Consider the following 15,286-nt stretch of genomic DNA (forward strand, 5'->3'; position numbering starts at 1 on the left):
AAGTTGTGTTGCAGTGACTGATTAAGACTGATTTAGTTGGCACCACTGCCAGAGCTAAAATCATGTAAACAAGACACAAGACAACTCCAAAACGCCGGCTAAAATGAATTTTGCATTTTCTGCAAATTTATCATAATCGATTTAATTGGTATAAAGAGTCTGTAAAAATGGACAGGAACTTGACAGGATCCTTCAGGCCGTCTTTCAAGCGTCCAGCCGACACTCCGTGGTCGGAAGACAAGTCCGATTTGGATCCGACCGACGGCACGAGTTTCATCTTCAATCCACACCACTCGCTCTCCTACGAGCAGCAGCGTCAGAAACTGCCCATTTTCCAGAACAGAAACCACATACTTTACCTTTTGGAAAAACACCAAACTTTGATTCTTGTTGGAGAGACTGGTTGCGGAAAGAGCACGCAAGTCCCACAGGTATGATTAGCTGGAAAAAAATTTGTGATATTTTTTTCTAATTTTTGTTTTGCGTTTTAGTACCTGTTTGAAGCTGGATGGTGCGATGATGGAAAATTGGTTGGGATCACCGAGCCTAGGAGAGTGGCGGCCACCACCCTGGCGCAGAGGGTGGCTGAGGAAAAGGGTTGCATTCTTGGAGGTCTAGTGGGCTACAGTATTCGCTTTGACGATTGCTTCGATCCTACATACACAAGAATCAAAGTAAATTATTTAGATTATAAATAAAATATTAAAAAATTTTATTTTTTTAGTATATGACTGAAGGAATATTGATTCGAGAAATGATGGCTGACCCTCTGCTACGGCAATACAGTGTGATAATTCTTGATGAGGTTCATGAAAGAACTCTAAACACTGACATCGTAATGGGACTAATGAAAAAGATATTGAGGGTGTGTGATACCAAATGTGCTTTTTTTAATTATTATTAAAAATTGCATGTTTTAGAAAAATACAAAGTTGAGGCTAATTGTGTCGTCGGCTACTGTGGACGCAGAGCAGTTAAGAATGTTCTTCAGCTCTGGCAAGAATGACAATTCGGCTGCTATACTTAGTGTCGAAGGCCGACTTTACGAAGTCACCGTCAACTATGTCATAGGTTAGTTAAAATTGGTTTGTGTTGAGTTGATTTTTTACTTAATTTTATTTTGCAGACCCTGTCCCAGATTATGTCGATGGAGTTGTGAGCACCTGTTTGAAAATTCACCAGAATTTGCCATCTGGAGACATCCTTGCATTCCTTACTGGTCAAGAGGAAGTGGACAGAGCGGTTTCTCGTTTAGAAGAACATGCAGTTCTTGACAAAGGAAAATGTAAAAATTAAGTGAGGAATTAGAACCTTCCAACAACTAATAAATACCTTTTTTAGTGAAAATGCAAATTCTTCCCATGTATGGATCTCTACCTAATAGTGACCAGCTGAAGGTGTTCAGGTATGCCCAGGAAGGGCACCGAAAAATTGTAATTGCGACAAACATTGCTGAAACATCAGTCACTATCCCAGGCATTGTTTATGGTAAATAGAATTAGGATTAGGGGACAAAAAAAAATTGTCCCAATTCTTTACAATTAAATTTCAAATTTTTTAACCTATTTTGCCTATTTTGGTTAGTTGTTGACTCTGGCTACATGAAGCTTCGATGGTTTAACACCTCCTCACTGACGGATGCACTCATCGTCGTCCCTGTCTCACAAGCCTCGGCTGACCAGCGAGCAGGTCGAGCTGGCCGTGTCCGACCTGGAATGTGTTTTCGACTTTACACTGAGCAAGCTTACAATGAGCTGCAGAGGGCCACCCCTCCGGAAATGGAGCGGTCAGAGTTGTCCTCGGCCCTACTACAGTTGAAAGCCCTGGGCATTGATAACGTCCTGCGTTTCACGTTCCCTTCGCCTCCTCCTGCTGCGAGTTTGTTGGCAGCCCTTGAACTATTGTATGCCCTTGGTGGTTTGGACAGAGAAGGGCAACTGACACACCCTCTCGGGGCAACCATGGCTGAGCTTCCGTGCAGCGCCCTCCAAGCCAAGTGCCTTGTTTCCTCAGGTACAAATTTGGAATTCTGATTAAGAGGACAAATATATATATGATTAAATTCACAGGTGAATATGGATGTAGTGAGGAAATTCTGTCAATCATGGCCATGCTGCAAGTACAAAATGTTTTCCTCAAGCCAGCGTCAGGTCAAGGCAACATGAGGTGCAAGGTTGCTCGAAGGCAATTTGAGGTTAGTTTGACTTAATTTTTTTTTCTTCAATAAAATAATAAAATAAAATGAATTTTGGTACAGGTTGAGGAAGGTGATTTGCTCACTTTGCTGAACGTCTATAACGCTTACATGGCGTCCAACAAAACCAAAGACTGGTGCTCACGGAGCGGATTGAACAGCAGGGCCTTGAAAAGGGCTTGCGAAATCAGATCTCGGATGGAAAAATTGCTTAACAAGAAGTTCAATATTCCAATTGCATCTTGCCACGGTTAGTGTTGAACAATATTGGTCCTTTCAGGATAGACCTATAACATGTACTATTTTTTTTTCTTTTTAGGAAGTTCGGAAGTGGTGACAAGGTGCTTGGCAGCTGGCTTCTTCCCAAATGCAGCATATCTGCATCACTCCGGTGCCTACAGAACAGTCAGGGGAGATATAGAGCTGGCCATCCACCCGTCGTCAGTGCTATATGCTGAGGAATATGCAGAGTGGTGAGTAATTTTCTGGAAATATTACTGCTTTCCGTTTGATATCAAACAATTTTGATTTTTTTTTTTAATTAAATCATTAAACACACTTATGGATTTGTTTTTCTTTTGTCCTCAGGTTGATTTACAGTGAAATTCTGCACACTGGTAAGGCCTACATGAAGGACATAACAGTCATTGAGCCAGGAGTGCTGGAGGACGTCGCACCACACTTCTATGAGAAGGTGGTTGAGAGAAATAGGGAATAAGAATTATATTTTAATAATAAAAGACAAACTGTACAAGGCACACAAGGATTTCTTCTAAAAACAGATTTTAATCAGGTATTAGAGTAGGGGGATCATATAATATTTAGTTTCTTTAATTAAAATAAAAAAAACCGCGAGCATTATTCATAATTCAATTATCAATTGATTATTTGATTAAATGGCTGTAATTTACGATACACTTTGTTGGCCTCACCAATTCAGAATAAATTAATGTCAACAGAATGGAGACATGTCGTAAATCTTTGGTTAAGGGTTGACAGTTCAAAGACGGACCACGAGGTGTAATTTTAAACCCTGTTGTAATTTAGCGCCACAGTGAGCGAGGGCAGGATTGAATTCACGAGAGCGGCGCTCTTTGGCTGACGGCGCGAGCTCGACTTGACTCGACGACCAACAACAAGCAATCAAGCAAACTAGGCACAGGTCCAACATGGAAGAGAAGACCTAATTTCCCCCCTCCACCCGCTCTCAGCAGCGAGAGAGAGAAAGAGAGATGCAGCGCTCCATGCCCTTGGGCTGTCCTGTCTGGAGGCTGGAGCCGAGTCGAAGTAGTAGTCGCTCGGCGGCGAATTTGTGAGCAGGAGGGCACGTGAGGGTGCGGCCGCGTCCACCGGGGTTGCAGCCCTCGCGGCGTTTGATTGCCGCCCACTTAAGGCTAAATTAGTCGCGATTGGCGCTGAAAATCAGAGCGTGCGACAGCTGCTCTGTCAGCAGAGTTGACATCAATCATGGCACGCGACGGCCGCTGAAGAGATCGAGTTGGCCGCACTAACCACTACACTTGTCTGACCAACTAAAAGTAGCCGAGTGAGAAGAGGCGCCGCCGTAAAATGGGCCCGACCAAGTTGGACCCCTCGAACGATCAGCAGCAGCGCGACCAAAACAATCAGCACAATTTGGACGACTTTGAGATTTTGAAGACCATTGGTAAGCCTAGACGGAGTTTGACGTTTTCATTAGTCTTTCGATTAATCGCTCCATTAACTTGCAGGCACCGGCACCTTCGGCCGCGTTTGTCTGTGCCAAGAGAAGCAGCCCGGTGGCAGCGGCGCATTGTCTGCCGGTGGTCCGTCGAGCAATAAACAGTCGGATGACAATAAAACCAAAGGCGGCACATACTGGGCGCTCAAGATCTTGCTCCTCAAAGACGTCATCCGTCTGAAACAGGTGGAGCACGTAAAAAACGAGAAGAGGATTTTGGCTGCCATCAACCACCCATTCATAGTCAGATTGTGAGTGTCTGTTACCACCGCCTCTGGCACCCACCCAACTAATGCTCTCGAGCTTTTGATGCTGCTGCGCTTATTTATCCCTCGGCTGATATTATAATTCCGCGTCCCTAATTAATTTACGCTGGCTCCCACCTTGCCAGCGAAACGTACGCAGCTCGGACGGCGATTAAATTAAGGCCCATTAGTGCTATTAATATAAATATATATGTAAAGTTTACAACGAGAAAGTGGACCCGTGGTGCTGAACTTGTCCGGCTTGCCTCAATCGGCACCCCCTTTCGATCAATTTTTGCATTTCCCATTCGTGATTTGAGCCGCGGGAGGTTTATTTTCCTCTCTGCTGGAGTGGTGTTTATGGCTTTTGAAATTCATAAATAATTACTTGCTGCTGCACCCCGCGGTGAAAGGCTATCGCGTGTTATTTTTATTGAGAAAGTAGTAGTGTGCAGTTTATTTTTATTCTTGTTTTTACTTCTTCTCACTCATACATCACAAGACGCGGCTCTAAAAATAAATAGTGAAGAAGAAGCGCCGGTACATACATATATGCACGGACAGACGTACACTCTCGCCTTCGCGCTGCTGGCAATTATATACATCTCTCTAGCTTTTGCCCGTGAAGAAATATCTGCCAGATGCCGTGCTATCTCCTTTCCTACCCGACCGCGAATCTTTTTTGCTTTCTTTCAGAGGTGACAATTAAACAGAATTCGGGTTAAGTTTGTAGCGCGGCACTTAAGTTTGCTTTAAAGCGGTGCGGTTACCACAGTACGTGCTTTTATTGTCACGGTTGTAAAACTACTTTTTTACGATACTCATTTGCATTTTATTCACCCTCGTTTGAAACGAATGTGCGCGACAAAATTTTAATGAGAGCTGCGTGTTTTATTTAGGGAGTGGAGTCACCATGACGACAAAGCTTTGTACATGCTTTTGGAGTATGTGTGTGGCGGAGAGCTCTTTTCCTACTTGCGGCACGCGGGTCGATTTTCGCCCAAAACAGCGTGCTTCTATTCGGCCGAGATTGTAAGCGCTCTCGAGTACCTGCACTCCAAGAGTATCGTCTACCGGGACCTCAAACCAGAAAACCTGCTCCTCGACCGCGAAGGTCATCTCAAAATCACAGACTTTGGATTTGCAAAAAAGCTCACAGACAGGTACAAATCATGATGCAACAAAAAATTTGTGAAAATTATGCAACTCAATCTTTCAGGACGTGGACCCTTTGTGGTACACCCGAGTACCTGGCACCTGAAATAATTCAAAGCAAAGGCCATAATAAAGCAGTAGACTGGTGGGCATTGGGTATTTTTTTCACTCTTGTTGTTTTTGCGAAATCTAATTATTATAATATTTTGCAGGTGTACTCATGTATGAAATGCTTGCCGGCTACCCACCTTTCTTTGATGACAACCCATTTGGGATTTATGAAAAAATATTGGCTTGCAAACTTGAGTGGCCACGTACCCTAGACCCAATAGCTAAGGATTTAATAAAAAAGTTGCTGGTTGCTGATAGGACCAAGAGGCTAGGAAATATGAAAGTGAGTAAATTGAGATTGCTTGGTAAATTTTTTATGCTTAATTTTTTTTACTATCTCACAGAATGGTGCTGAAGACATCAAAAGGCATCGGTGGTTTAAAGTTTTTGATTGGCAAGATGTGATTGGTAGAAAGTTAGAGGTGAGATGACGCAATTTGTCAATGAATTTGTATTTAACGAGTGCTTTTTGTAGCCCCCTATTGTGCCTAAAGTAGACTCCGATGGTGATACGAGTAACTTTGATGACTACCCCGAGCAAGCAGTGGACGAATCCCCGGCTCTCACAGAATCTCAGCTCAAGATGTTCGAAGATTTTTAGGAAATCAAAATTAAAAGTATTCAAAACGCTCTCGCCAGCTGTTGCAGGCGTGATCTTGGCGCACAAATTTTGAAGGAAGCTCCCAATGCCATTATATTGTACACGTGTGACTTCCAATGTATTTGTAGAAATTGAAGTTGCGCAAATTTTCACCTTGAACAGCTGCAACTGTGCTCCTTAAATGGGCAGTGATCCTCTATAGTAAGATGTTTGATTATTTACAAGATATTTTTTCTTTACACTTTTCAGACTTTTTTCTCTTTAGTTGACATAAGTTTTGTTGTCGTTTTTACTTCAGTTTTTACACTTTTTGTTATACACTGTTATGTTGGATAGTATTATTTTCGCAAAGATTTTGTGCAAAATGTGCCGATTTTTATTGTATACCTGAATTGTTATGCTATATTAAACATAACGGTAGGCACAAATATTGATATTTATTGTTAGCGGCGTTAAGCGGAATTGTCTAAATCTTTTTTCCTTCAATTTTATGCGGTGCAAATTTGAGGGAAATGATTATAATTATTATTATTGAAATATTCGGTATCATTAATACTTGTTGAATGGTCTGATTTTTATAACTTAACGTTTTTGCCTCATTAGAAGTGCATATCATTGTTTCACAGCCTTAACACGCAAAACATGTGTGACGAGTAACAAGAAAAGTTATATATATGGTGGAATATAATAATATAAAGATAAAAGAAAACAAAGATAATAAAGGGAAATATTTATTGATTCACGTGTTAAGTGTAGTAGGAAATAAAGTGTACTTATAAACCAGAGATCTGCAATATTTAGCAACAAGCAATTTACTTATAATTTATTTATTTGTCTCTGCTAAAGTAGAAAATATCAAATCCAGTCTTATATTTAGGGAAAATGGAATAAATATATATTTTCGGAGTGACCACTTTCAGGAATTTCAACAAAGACTTGCGTCTTGTAGCACAATAATAATACACATTGCTACATTTTAGAAAATTTATTGTTAGCCATTGCGAGACGATAATGTATATATGCAAAGCAAAATTGATGTCCAAGATAAAATCTGTATTCCATAATACACCATAATTGCACTTATTATTAGATGTGGAAAAACGCGTTTTAAGCTTACAGTCCATAATATATGTAGCCTGGGTTTAGAGAATTTCATCAAGGTAGATAAAAACTGACGGAACTGTTCAAAAGTGAGATTGATAATAAAATTAATTAAACCATAGAATATTATTTGCAATTCTTATAGTGCTGAAAATCCTGATTATTGATACTGAAAATAATACAATTTGTGTGAGTGTGATAGATTTTTTATTAATTGATCTACAGTCAATTGCTTAATCCTCTCTAACTGGCACATCCATCTATCGAGCAGTACTTGGATTTGCATCTCTCATCTCTCTTATAAAAATTACACTTATAGAACATATTGGGGTTCCAAGATGAATTATTCTTTAATGTGGTGATTTGCTTAAATCTATCTCTTAAGGACAAAAACGGTGAATGAAATTGAAAGCTACCCACAAAAACGACTAATGCAAGTTCACAATCGTAACAAAACGACATAAAAACCAATAATAATAATAATCAGTGGTAATGCAATAATAAAGTAATAAGTCTTAATACGCTTAAGTAGAGGAACACACTAATTTCATATGTCGAGTACATTTGACAGACTTTCTTTCAACGACGGGGCGTGAAACAACAAGTATATATGCGTGACACGAGAGCACATTCAGAGGCTGAGCAGCGCGACAAAAGCGAGAGACAAGCTGTGATTAATTGTTTCTTCTTCTCTCAACTTCCTCTACAAACTACCGAGCTCTCTTGCTTGGTCTGGCTCATCTTTAAGAGGCCCTGACACTTGCGTGAGAATATACATTTAGAACAAGTTAGTTTAAATGCATCACAACTACGTTTTTGTTTTCACCGACAGTGTGTGATATATTATTCGTTTGACGGCGACAGACTTTTTATCGATCGACACTTAAAAATCTCTCTCCACAACAAGGAATGCAAAAATTCAATGATCAGGTGCTTCAACGACTAGTTTGATCAATCGTTTATGTTTTTTTCAATCTTGTGTTAATTAATCCATTTATGTTTCATTTAACGTTGTTGTTATTGCTTGCTGACGTTTCATACACAGTTAGGCCTAATCTTAAGCTATAAGCAGCTACGTCCCCCTTTTACAGTGAGTATACACACAACATTTAGCATTTTTGGCAAAGCATGCGTTTTTGTACTTAAAGCCCAACAAAGCCATAGACTTCCAGGACCTGGATCTCAAAGTCACCCTTGGGGCACAATGGAAGGTTGTTGAAAGTCTCACAGTGCCCTGATTTGCCAAAGCGGATATTTTCGTCCATCCAAATTGCCGAGCCACCACTGCAAAATTTGAAACACAAAAGATTTAAAATATAATAAATATAATCAATCGGTTTCACGGAGCACATCACTCACCCGCCACCAATGGTGATCATGTGGTTGTCCGCTGCCATGAACAGTTCCGACGAGTGTTTGATGTCACCCTTGCCATTCTCGTCAAAGTCATCATTTCTGCCAATGTCGAGGCCCACCCACTGGTATTTACGCCTCTCCGGACTCAATGTGAACACAAAAGTTTCACCGGTGCCAAAGTACGCCTGTCGGACGCCCTTGTCATCTTTCAAGTTTCGCTCTTCCCATCGCGCAGAGCAATAGGCACCAAAAATCTAAAGCAATTTAATGTTCTGACAATGAGATGTGCAAAAATAGATTTGTAAAAGACTAACCAAAAAATTTTATTTCATAAAATTTACTTCCATTTTTGATAAATTTAATAACTTCATTATTAATTATCAATTTTTTCAATCTTTTTTTCACTTCATAAAAAACACAGTAAAAGTGTAATTTATACACACCACCAATTATTGTGTGAATAATACAAAGTTTGCTTTCAATGTGAGAAATAATCTACTTACGTCTCCGCTGCAGGTTTTGATGATCAAAATTGTAGGCTCATGTTTCTCGACTCGGACAAAGAATGTAGTCAAAGAGCATCCATGCTCCTCAGTTGTGTACAATAGAACAGGCTGGTACATTGTGATCCGAATAGGTAACCAAGTCCACACAGTCAACAGCTGTAAAAATTTAAATTAATAACACAGCTCCAAGAAAATTTGACCCATTGAAAAGTTACAGACACAAAATACGAGCACTAGAAAAGATGTGTCTTTGTGTGGGTGCATGCAAATCTGTGTTGTAAAATAAATAAATCGACCAAATCAAAACTGAAATTACGACACTCGATCAACCAGACTTGCCTGGTCCATATCCACAATAACAGAGTGCAAACCCTGAATGGGATATGTTCCCATTTGAGACGTTCTGTGCTCAGGGGACAAATTTCCCTGAATTTGTAAATCCACAGTTAGCAGCAATGAATAAACAATTTTTGAATTTAATTATCAATATCAATAGATCGGAATAAATGATGAAGAAAATATAAAAATGTCTCCTGACCTCCTTAATGGTGAGGGTGTGTGAGGCCATTCTCACTTCTCCCTGTGACTGGACACTAGGCAAATTTTCTGACGATCTGGCCCTCTTTAGAAGGTTGGGCCCGCTTGTCACAGAGGCAGTGTTTCTCGACTTGACCATGAGCTCTGTCCTGAGCTGCATTTTTGCCATTGAGGCCGAGCTGAAGTTGCGAATGCCAAAAGCCAACTTCAAAAGCTTGCTAGGCGTCACCTTTCAAAACAAATTAAAAATTAATTTTCAGCTTGATTTATAAATTTATAAATAATATACAGGCAGATTTCTGCAGAACGTCATCATAGCACCGGAATAATTTCCGTGCACAAACTGTTCTTCCCATTCAGTTCCTGGGTTGCTACCCAATTTAGAAAAGAGTTGCGCTAAAGCAAGTGCTACTCTGTAGAGGACTTTGATTCCTTCCATAAGGAAGCAGTCTGTCACCCTCACCTGGAAATAAAAGTAATTTAATTGAAGAAAAAAAAACTAAATATTTTAACATACCAAATGCTGGAAAGGGATTCCATTGAATATCCACCAGAGCCAGTCGCTGAACAACAGTTCCAGTTCAGAATGATTTCCACCAAATTGCTTTTGAAGACTGATGATGGAGTTTTTCTAAAGTTATGCAAAAAATGTAATGCTTAAATTTTTAGAGACACGTTTACTTACAGTGAATTTTTTTGCCAGCAAAAGGCAAGTTTGCCAAGTGATTTCGTTATGCAGCTTGGTCTGAGTGATGAAAACTGGCGATCGGCATGACAAGACGTTTGCCATGGCTGCATAGGCTGTATCTTCTACAATTTATAAATTGTTTGTTTAAGAATTTTAATCACGCAGTCAGCTGTGAAATCCTTGCCTGTCATGTAATGTAAAAATAGAGCAGCCAAAGGAAATGCGACCGGACTGTAGGTCACGTCAGGACACGAGTAGCCCAAGACTGAAATTACTCTTTCTGCAGTGATATGGCCTTCCCGGGATAAATAGTAATTATGGCAGTGAGATGGCTCCACAAATTGTGGCAGAATAAGCGATCTGTTGGGTAGTTCTGGAAAAATTCAAAAGATTAAATATTAAATGCAAGACGAATATTCTGAGCAGAAAATTGTACAAATAAAAAGTGTCCAATGAAATTTAATTAATGAACAAAAATTAAACATCACAAAGAAATTGCTTAAAAATTATAATTTATTTTATTTTACAGACCTTTGGTACCAAAGAGAAGCATGACCGTGTCCCCGTAAAAAGTGTCATTGGGTTGTTCCTTCCCCAGCCTTTGGCACAGAGCGGGCCATAACTGGGAGCGGATCTTGTCCGTGAAGTGCCACGAATTTTCCCTCAACATCAATTTGGCCTGAGATTCAATGTTAATTAATATGTATTTCGAAAAATAATTTCAATTTCAATTTTGAAAAAACTCACTTCTCTGATTTTTCTAGACCCGAGGACTGCCTTGGCCTCCTCAAAGGTCTTGCCGTTTGTGTTTTCTTCATTGGTGTCGGTCAAATTAGGAATGTTTTCGACGTCCACAAAAGAACTAAAACCAAAACCGACCTCCTCGAGCTGACTAGAATGCATCTTCATCGGAGTCGTTGGTGTTCCTACGTGCCCCTAAGATGCATTTCCTAAAACAGAGAGACGGAGAGGGCCTCGGTCAGTGCTGTTGAAGGTGCAGCTCGACACTGAGGGAAGGCACTCGAGCGTGCATTGAAATGTGCAATGGCATCAAACAGGTTATGCAGAGGCGGCTCCTGCTTCGATGATCATTCAATCGTGAAAAGGGTTACATAAATAAATCACTCTCGAGCGTGAAAGACAAACGCTGCGAGAGATGGGCTGTGGTTTCATCACGGCGAGAAAATTATAATTTGCACAGTTCAATTTTCAGTTGCGATTTTCAATGAGAATCGTGCGGGCAATGCCTCGTTTAACGCGGAAATCAATACGGGATATTTACAGTCTCGGCTTCAGTAGGAAATAGGCGTAAATAGCCGTCACAAAACAAACCTTGGAGAACGAAAACAAACTGCACAAAACTTGTCCGTATATTGTATTTCGCATCAACTCCAGCTGCTTGCAAAACTCTTTGGCAAAATCGCTTCCTGATTGGTCGCGGGGCAAGTAGGCGTGGTCGTTTTTATTGACTTCTTGTTTGCTTCTTGTTGTCAACATCGGGACAGCAACTCGTGAGACGTGAAACTGGACACCTTAGTCTTCCATAGATAATTTTAATTTTATCTGAGACTGTCTGTGTGTGATTAGCGCATGTCTTGGTCGAAAATCGTCGTGCCTAGTAAATATATATCGCGGTTTAAAGTGCACCTGATAACGTGACAAGTGAGGCGTCGTCGATTTTGTTGTTGACATTGAAAATGCATAGTTATCTCTCACCGTCACGTGACATAATTAGATTAGCGATATTATTTTCTGGCTCGCTCAATGTTCGTCTTGCCAGATAATTTTATCGTTGACATCTCAACCCGACTAACGTGCCAAAGTTTCCAGATTTGCAATACACGTGACCTGAGTGAACCCTGAAGATGGACTTGGCGCTGGTGAAGGAATCCATCGGTAACCTGCGGACGGGTGTCAACAATTACTTCTCAGGAAAAGATGCGTTTTACATTTGCGTTGCAACAACGGGAGTGTCCGTTACAGCGGTGTATCTCGTCCAAGCTATTAAAAATAGAGAAAGTAAGAATATTTGGAAATAAAACATATACAAAAATTAATTTCTTCATGTTCTTGATTTTTAAAGCAAAATTTGTAATGATATATAATTTTCTTGCTTATAGATATTCATGATCGACTGAAGGTTAAATTCTTCAAGCTGTTACGTAGGATACCTGCCATTGGTAATAAGATCGAAGGAGAGCTTTTAACCATCAAACAGAGTTTCTATACTGATATGGATAAGCGAATGAAGGGCGTAGGTTATATAACCAGACTCCCGGAAAAACCCATCAGCGACGAAGCCATTGCCAAAGAAGTTGCAACCTATCTTGATCTAGGTTATAAATTAATCGATATATCTAAAATTCAAAATTAATAAAATTTGCGTATAAAGGTGAATATGACTGGGAGTCGGGCTATGTGTCTGGTGCTGTCTATTATCATGAAAAGTCGCTCTGTGATCTTGTGGCGAGGGTGCACGGACTCGCCTCTTACACCAACCCATTGCACCCGGATGTCTTCCCTGGAGTGTGCAAAATGGAAGGAGAAATTGTGAAAATATCCTGCAACCTCTTCAACGGAACCAAAAATGCCTGCGGTTGTGTACGATAGGATTTTTTCTTAAAAATGATTTTTTTAACTCTTAAAACTTTTAATGCAGATGACGTCAGGTGGAACGGAGTCCATCCTGATGGCCATGAAGGCTTACAGAGACTTTGCGCGGGACACAAAGGACATCACTGAGCCTGAGGCCGTGCTCCCAATGACGGCCCATCCGGCATTCAACAAAGCTTCTCAGTACTTTGGCATAAGACTGCGATTTGTGCCTGTTGACCCTAAGACATATATTGTCGATCCAAAGAAAATGGCCAAGTACATCACCAGCAATACAATTGTGGTCAGTTTTTAATCAGAAAATTTTTAATTTCTTTAAATATTTAAATTTTCAAAGCTCATTGCGTCAGCGCCAAACTATCCTTACGGGACAATGGACCCCATTCCCCAAATTGCTGCCATTGGACTAAAAAGGAACATTCCAGTCCACGTCGATTCGTGTCTTGGAGGATTCCTTGTGCCCTTTATGGCCAAGGCTGGATATCCTCTGGAACACGGCTTTGACTTTTCTGTACCCGGAGTCACCAGTATATCTGCGGACACTCACAAGGTGTGAAATTAAGTTACTGTATTGGTATCTTTTAAGTTATAATCCACATTAACAATAATTTGACATTTATCTATTATTACGATGAACACAGATGCACCGAAGATGAACTTTTAATCAAGATATCTGAACACTTGAGTTTGTATTCTTTATCAATTTCGGGTGCAAATAACAAAACAGTTGTGATTTGCAGCTGCTTTGAAAAATCAGTGTAATGATAATATTCACATTGTTAGTTTGAACCCAAGAAAAAAAAAATTAAAAAATCTTCATTAACTTGCAGTAATAGCAATCCATCTAAATCAAAATGATTTATTATCTGTTTGTTAATAATTTAAATTATTTATGTAATTGTGAAGTAGCTTAAAAGTCTCAAAGAAAAGCTCAATTTGGGAGCCAAAATTTTCTACCAAAATATCTATAGATAACAAATACATTTTTTTCAGTATGGCTTCACACCCAAAGGTTCATCTGTGATCATGTACAGCGAGTCCAAGTACTTGCACTCCCAGTTCAGCACCGCAACTGACTGGCCTGGCGGCGTCTATGGGTCGCCGACTGTCAGCGGCTCTCGGGCTGGAGGAAACATTGCTGCCTGTTGGGCTACATTGCTGAGATTTGGCATGGAAGGATACATTGACGCCACCAAGAAAATTATTGAAACTGCAAGAAGAATCGAAAAAGAGTAAAACTGAAATTATTTACAAAAATTTGATGCTAATTTTTTTTTACAGGGTGAGAGAAATGGAAGGAGTGTTTGTTTTTGGGAAGCCAGCCACTTCAGTGGTTGCGATTGGCTCCGATACTTTCCATATCTACCACTTGCTAGATGCCCTGGGCAAGAAGGGTTGGAATCTGAACCCGCTGCAAAGTCCACCAGGGTAATTTTGATATAAAATGTTTGAAATTTGTAAAACTTCAGTGTTTCATCATCAGATTGCACATTGGAGTCACACACATGCTGACTCGACCTGGGGTCGCTGACCGTTTTCTTAATGATGTTAAGGAAATTGTAGCCCACTTGTTGAAGAACCCTCCTGCTTCCTTGGAGGGAAAGGTAAGCGTTCTTAAATTAAAAATAAATTATATTAAAATATTTTTCAAGATGGCTCTGTATGGCACCGCAGCCAGCCTGCCCGATCGCTCAATTGTGAGCGACTTCACGCGCCTCTTCCTCGAGTCGTTGCTGTTCACAGACAGCAGTAAGCCACACAACTTCTTGACCAACGAAAGCAACGGTGTGAAGAAGTAATTTGTTGCACTTGACACAAGATTATATTTTACTGTCTCTTTTGCATGCTCTTTTAACGCACAGTCCGACGTTCTCGGCACAACAAAATTAAACACCAAAAAAAGTTCTGCCAAGTTAGGAGAGAAATTTACAAGTATACACTAAGAAAATTGTGATTTTTGCCTCTTCATGAAAAATTTATCCACACGAGTGAGATTTCCTTGTCAATCAAGTCATCATATAACTTATGCATGTATGTATCTAGTATTACACCATGGCCCCTGATACTTTTGCACTGATTTTTTACAAAATATAAATTTCTCAACTTACCTCCAAGTGTGTTCTTGAAACTACGAGTAAAACTAAATCTGTGCTAGTCTTGTGTTTCGGTAATTATGGGCACAATATTGTACCATACAGTCTATCTATGAATTTGATCTTATTTTTATAGAAAGTAAAAACTTATTCTTTGTCCCTATTTCTTGTAAACCTACATGGGGAAAATTCAAAAAATTTAAAATTTTGGGCTTAATATGTTGAATGATATAATTTTTTTGTTCTTTCAATTCAATTATTTTGTAATGAAATAATATTGTATGTGCTTATATAGAGTTGATATTTTTATTCTGCCAATAAAAAAAAAGATGAATTTTCTATCTTATGTCTTGTTCTAAATCCTTA

General features: G+C 39.8%; 4 protein-coding genes and 1 long non-coding RNA gene across 13 annotated transcripts; 3 read left to right on the top strand and 2 right to left on the bottom strand.

The window, feature by feature from the left end:
- The first annotated feature begins 34 nt into the window (after window positions 1-34).
- On the top strand, window positions 35-3,378 carry LOC132201604 (probable ATP-dependent RNA helicase DHX35). Of its 2 annotated transcripts, XR_009442293.1 has the most exons (12): window positions 35-431; window positions 492-674; window positions 725-865; window positions 921-1,071; window positions 1,127-1,285; window positions 1,342-1,488; window positions 1,585-2,013; window positions 2,070-2,194; window positions 2,258-2,444; window positions 2,514-2,667; window positions 2,783-2,987; window positions 3,242-3,378. XR_009442293.1 is itself a non-coding variant. In XM_059627892.1 (11 exons), the coding sequence occupies exons 1-11, from the start codon at window positions 168-170 to the stop codon at window positions 2,910-2,912; spliced, it is 2,070 nt and encodes a 689-aa protein (XP_059483875.1). In that variant the 5' UTR covers window positions 35-167; the 3' UTR covers window positions 2,913-3,097. The 2 variants fall into 2 exon arrangements, 1 of the variants encoding a protein (XP_059483875.1); XM_059627892.1 differs by lacking the exon at window positions 3,242-3,378 and having other exon boundaries at window positions 2,783-3,097.
- On the bottom strand, window positions 1,051-4,077 carry LOC132201612 (uncharacterized). Its single transcript, XR_009442294.1, has 4 exons — window positions 3,127-4,077; window positions 2,754-2,878; window positions 1,333-2,648; window positions 1,051-1,269 (listed from the first exon to the last, which is right to left on the bottom strand). It is a non-coding gene; the product is annotated as an uncharacterized LOC132201612 (long non-coding RNA).
- LOC132201608 (cAMP-dependent protein kinase catalytic subunit PRKX) lies at window positions 3,720-7,253 on the top strand. Of its 2 annotated transcripts, XM_059627903.1 has the most exons (7): window positions 3,720-3,860; window positions 3,925-4,165; window positions 5,059-5,322; window positions 5,379-5,470; window positions 5,527-5,708; window positions 5,770-5,847; window positions 5,901-7,253. In XM_059627903.1, exons 1-7 carry the CDS (start codon window positions 3,764-3,766, stop codon window positions 6,024-6,026), a joined length of 1,080 nt encoding a protein of 359 aa, XP_059483886.1. In that variant the 5' UTR covers window positions 3,720-3,763; the 3' UTR covers window positions 6,027-7,253. The 2 variants fall into 2 exon arrangements, with proteins under 2 accessions (XP_059483886.1, XP_059483888.1); XM_059627905.1 differs by lacking the exons at window positions 3,720-3,860; window positions 3,925-4,165 and adding an exon at window positions 4,697-4,857.
- A 67-nt stretch (window positions 7,254-7,320) lies between these two features.
- On the bottom strand, window positions 7,321-11,742 carry LOC132201606 (GTPase-activating protein skywalker). 3 transcript variants are annotated; one of them, XM_059627896.1, is made up of 12 exons: window positions 11,497-11,742; window positions 10,962-11,164; window positions 10,746-10,893; window positions 10,399-10,587; window positions 10,212-10,336; window positions 10,044-10,157; window positions 9,816-9,989; window positions 9,528-9,755; window positions 9,329-9,415; window positions 8,987-9,145; window positions 8,487-8,737; window positions 7,321-8,411 (listed from the first exon to the last, which is right to left on the bottom strand). In XM_059627896.1, the coding sequence occupies exons 2-12, from the start codon at window positions 11,121-11,123 to the stop codon at window positions 8,270-8,272; spliced, it is 1,779 nt and encodes a 592-aa protein (XP_059483879.1). In that variant the 5' UTR covers window positions 11,124-11,164; window positions 11,497-11,742; the 3' UTR covers window positions 7,321-8,269. The 3 variants fall into 3 exon arrangements, with proteins under 3 accessions (XP_059483879.1, XP_059483878.1, XP_059483880.1); XM_059627895.1 differs by having other exon boundaries at window positions 11,547-11,740; XM_059627897.1 differs by lacking the exon at window positions 9,329-9,415 and having other exon boundaries at window positions 7,323-8,411; window positions 11,547-11,716.
- On the top strand, window positions 11,680-15,259 carry LOC132201607 (sphingosine-1-phosphate lyase). 5 transcript variants are annotated; one of them, XM_059627898.1, is made up of 11 exons: window positions 11,680-11,832; window positions 12,038-12,233; window positions 12,335-12,550; window positions 12,607-12,815; window positions 12,874-13,110; window positions 13,165-13,377; window positions 13,821-14,059; window positions 14,109-14,255; window positions 14,311-14,431; window positions 14,480-14,612; window positions 14,690-15,259. In XM_059627898.1, the coding sequence occupies exons 2-11, from the start codon at window positions 12,080-12,082 to the stop codon at window positions 14,779-14,781; spliced, it is 1,761 nt and encodes a 586-aa protein (XP_059483881.1). In that variant the 5' UTR covers window positions 11,680-11,832; window positions 12,038-12,079; the 3' UTR covers window positions 14,782-15,259. The 5 variants fall into 5 exon arrangements, with proteins under 5 accessions (XP_059483881.1, XP_059483883.1, XP_059483882.1 ...); XM_059627900.1 differs by having other exon boundaries at window positions 11,688-11,832; window positions 12,045-12,233; XM_059627899.1 differs by having other exon boundaries at window positions 11,701-11,876; window positions 12,045-12,233.
- Window positions 15,260-15,286: the final 27 nt, after the last annotated feature.

This window comes from Neocloeon triangulifer, unplaced genomic scaffold (genome assembly GCF_031216515.1).
Source record: "Neocloeon triangulifer isolate White Clay Creek 2 clone unplaced genomic scaffold, ASM3121651v1 ptg000014l, whole genome shotgun sequence".
NCBI classification, from domain to species: Eukaryota; Metazoa; Arthropoda; class Insecta; order Ephemeroptera; family Baetidae; genus Neocloeon; species Neocloeon triangulifer.

Bases quoted from the DNA above. Each gene is read 5' to 3' on its own strand.
- LOC132201607 (XM_059627898.1), top strand. From the start codon at position 12,080: ATGGACTTGGCGCTGGTGAAGGAATCCATCGGTAACCTGCGGACGGGT. The intron at 12,816-12,873 runs GTACGATAGGAT...CTTTTAATGCAG, and splicing joins CCAAAAATGCCTGCGGTTGT to ATGACGTCAGGTGGAACGGA. The intron at 14,256-14,310 runs GTAATTTTGATA...TTTCATCATCAG, and splicing joins CCGCTGCAAAGTCCACCAGG to ATTGCACATTGGAGTCACAC.
- LOC132201606 (XM_059627896.1), bottom strand. From the start codon at position 11,123: ATGAAGATGCATTCTAGTCAGCTCGAGGAGGTCGGTTTTGGTTTTAGT. The intron at 10,588-10,745 runs GTCTGTAAAATA...GAATTTTTCCAG, and splicing joins GCTTCTCTTTGGTACCAAAG to AACTACCCAACAGATCGCTT. The intron at 8,412-8,486 runs GTGAGTGATGTG...CAAATTTTGCAG, and splicing joins ATGATCACCATTGGTGGCGG to TGGTGGCTCGGCAATTTGGA.
- LOC132201608 (XM_059627903.1), top strand. From the start codon at position 3,764: ATGGGCCCGACCAAGTTGGACCCCTCGAACGATCAGCAGCAGCGCGAC. The intron at 5,323-5,378 runs GTACAAATCATG...TCAATCTTTCAG, and splicing joins GCAAAAAAGCTCACAGACAG to GACGTGGACCCTTTGTGGTA. The intron at 5,471-5,526 runs GTATTTTTTTCA...AATATTTTGCAG, and splicing joins AGTAGACTGGTGGGCATTGG to GTGTACTCATGTATGAAATG.
- LOC132201604 (XM_059627892.1), top strand. From the start codon at position 168: ATGGACAGGAACTTGACAGGATCCTTCAGGCCGTCTTTCAAGCGTCCA. The intron at 866-920 runs GTGTGTGATACC...TGCATGTTTTAG, and splicing joins TAATGAAAAAGATATTGAGG to AAAAATACAAAGTTGAGGCT. The intron at 2,668-2,782 runs GTGAGTAATTTT...TTTTGTCCTCAG, and splicing joins GCTGAGGAATATGCAGAGTG to GTTGATTTACAGTGAAATTC.